The sequence below is a fragment of the Electrona antarctica genome (genome assembly GCF_951216825.1).
Source record: "Electrona antarctica genome assembly, chromosome: 11".
Lineage (NCBI taxonomy): Eukaryota > Metazoa > Chordata > Actinopteri > Myctophiformes > Myctophidae > Electrona > Electrona antarctica.
The window spans coordinates 21,370,811-21,373,583 of record NC_136792.1 but is presented as its reverse complement, the minus strand read 5'-3'; the positions used below and the strand labels follow the sequence as shown (position 1 = coordinate 21,373,583).

Below are 2,773 nucleotides of genomic sequence, written 5' to 3'. Positions count from 1 at the left end.
AGACTCTCCTCTCCTCTCCATGTCTCCTCAGTACTGACACTCTCCTCTCCTCTCCATGTCTCCTCAGTACTGACACTCTCCTCTCCTCTCCATGTCTCCTCACAGTACTCCTCTCCATGTCTCCTTAGTACTGACAGACTCTCCTCTCCATGTCTCCTCTCTTCAACACTTCAATAATGTTGAGTAGAATGTAAACAACTGACCTGGCTCATCAACAGATAGTGTGTGCATATCACCACAACATGCGCGCACTATATCTGTTGATGATCACGCATGCACGCACGCGCGCGCACGCACGCACGCACGCACGCACGCACGCACGCACGCACGCACGCACGCACGCACGCACGCATGCACGCACACAGTTTCGTCAGACATTCTTCAGTGTTGGAAGCCAGAGCGCCTATCTGTTGTTAACCATCAATCTGTCATTATTCTATCATTCCTTCCCTCCCTCCCTCCCTCTCTCTCTCTCTCTCTCTCTCTCTCTCTCTCTCTCTCTTTCTCCCTTTCTCCCTCCCTGTCTGTCTGTCTGTCTGTTTGTCTAAACATCTGCTTTCAGCAGGGCCGTCTATAGGCTGTGTGTGTGAGTGTGTGTGTGTTTATTTACATGTTATTTACAACCAGTGTTGTGAATCGGGGCCATTGTCACAAACATTGTGACAATGGCCCCGACACGCACATAACCTCATTAGACAGATTCTCAGTGACATCCAGGCACCTCACGCACCCACCCACCCACGCACGCGCGCGCGAGCGCACACACACACACACACACACACACACACACACACACACACACACACACACACACACACACACACACACACACACACACACACACACACACACTCTCTCTAACATGTCTGTCAAGTCACAGTGAATAGAGAGACAGATAGTTAAACCTTCTCTCTCACACATGCACGCAGTTGTGCACACTCACACATTTACACACACACACACACACACACACACACACACACACACACACACACACACACACACACACACACACACACACACAAGCACATGGGTGAGATGACAGCTACTCACACACTCTGAAGCCAGGTGCGTCGGGCTGGTCCTCGGACCCCGCTGTGTGGCTGCTGTACAGCGTGGTCACGTTCCCTCGCTCACAGAAGTTGACGCAGCGGCCCTGAGTGCAACGCACTTTACACACAGTAGGAGTGAACACCACCTGGATCCTCTCCTCTACCCTGTCCGTCTGTCCGTCCACTGCAGGAGACAGGACAGACAGGAAGACAAACAAGACACAGAGTCCGGGTTGGAGCATGTTGTTGTGCGTGTGCATGTGTGTGTGTTCAGCAGATCCAGGATCTGTTTCTGCTGTTTCAAAGCTTCTCTTCTCTCCTTCTAAAACCTTGCAGCTCTCTCTCCTCTTCTCTCCACTTCCTCTACCTCCTCTCTCTCTCTCTCTCTCTGTCTCTCTCTCCTCCCGTCGAGGACAAGCGAGTTGTGCAGGAAGAGGTGGGGAAGGAAAAAAATCCCAATGCAAACGTTTCCTTTCTTTCTTTCCTCCTGCCCCCCCTCTCTGAACAGACGAGTGAACACGTGTGTGCCTGTGTGTGTGTATCAAGAGTTCTTAAGTTGTTTGAAAGTGAGAGAAGAACTGAGAGAGAGAGAGAGAGAGAGAGAGAGATGTAATTGGAAGCAGTGCTGTGTGGAGGACTGGGCCATGTTCCAAACTAAATGTTTAGGAGAGATCCTCCATCACTGTTAACTCTTCACTAGATCTGTGTGTGTGTGTGTGTGTGTGTGTGTGTGTGTGTGTGTGTGTGTGTGTGTGTGTGTGTGTGTGTGTGTGTGTGTGTGTGTGTGTGTGTGTGTGTTTCTCTCACTCTCTCTATCTCCACCCACTGCTAATGTTGTAACAAAGTCTCGTTCTGTCTTCTGTCCTGTTCTCTTCTCTCCCCAGTGTCTTAACGTGGTTTGTTGTATGTTTAGTGATACTATGCATTCTCAAAAAACTTTGATTTTGAATTAATTATTTGAATGCATTTATTTCCCTGGTGAGGGCAAATGTGAATTCCTTTGTTCAGACTACACAAAAAGTAAGATTGGATGTTACAGGGACTGTAGATACAAAAGCAGATCTCACTGTTACTTAGTAATTAACTAACAATTCTATTTTGGAGCGTTTATATGTGTCACAGACCATCCAACATGTGTTGGAGCAACGCAGAAACAAAACCTTTTTATTTTTTGACACACGCCAGTGTCACAGCCTTTATAGTCAAGTGGAAATTGAATATTACTGTAGGTCCAATGACAAAGCGGGCCCTCTTTCACAATCAGTTGAAAACCCCTGACATATGGAATGTCAGCACAGGTCAGCTCCATATATGGAGATCTAAGGGTTTGAGCCGGTTTGAGGTCAGATGTAGAGTTGCTGGCCGACTCCATATATGCAGATCTAGGTGATGATCCAGTCTTCTCCATGTATGGCTATCCAGGGTTTGATGACGTCAGTGTCGTGATCTTCATAATGGAGACGGCCATATATTAACTGGAGCGTGTCACGAGGCGTGACGGACTGGTAGCCATATATGGAGAGTGTCATGAGGTGTGACGGGATTCGATATTCGATATGTTTTGTTGATGTATAGAAAATAAAGTGTAAAAATAAATAAAAACTAGAAAAAACTAGAAAAAACTAGAAAAAACTAGAAAAAACTGTACTGTACTGTACTGTACTGTACTGTACTGTACAAGCCCTCCTCCCTGGCATGTGTGTGTCTGTGTGTTAGGCTGT

At 47.2% G+C, this 2,773-nt stretch overlaps 1 protein-coding gene across 4 annotated transcripts in view; it reads right to left on the bottom strand.

Annotated features, from left to right (window-relative positions):
* The window catches only part of LOC306932339 (latent-transforming growth factor beta-binding protein 4-like), a 54,275-nt gene extending 52,884 nt beyond the window's left edge, over nt 1–1,391 (bottom strand). For all 4 annotated transcript variants that reach the window (XM_079514096.1, XM_079514097.1, XM_079514098.1 and 1 more), the window contains exon 1: nt 1,054–1,391. In XM_079514096.1, the coding sequence (XP_079370222.1) occupies nt 1,054–1,312 (259 nt within the window). In that variant the 5' untranslated portion in view covers nt 1,313–1,391. The remainder of the gene's footprint in view (nt 1–1,053) is intronic.
* Nucleotides 1,392–2,773: the final 1,382 nt, after the last annotated feature.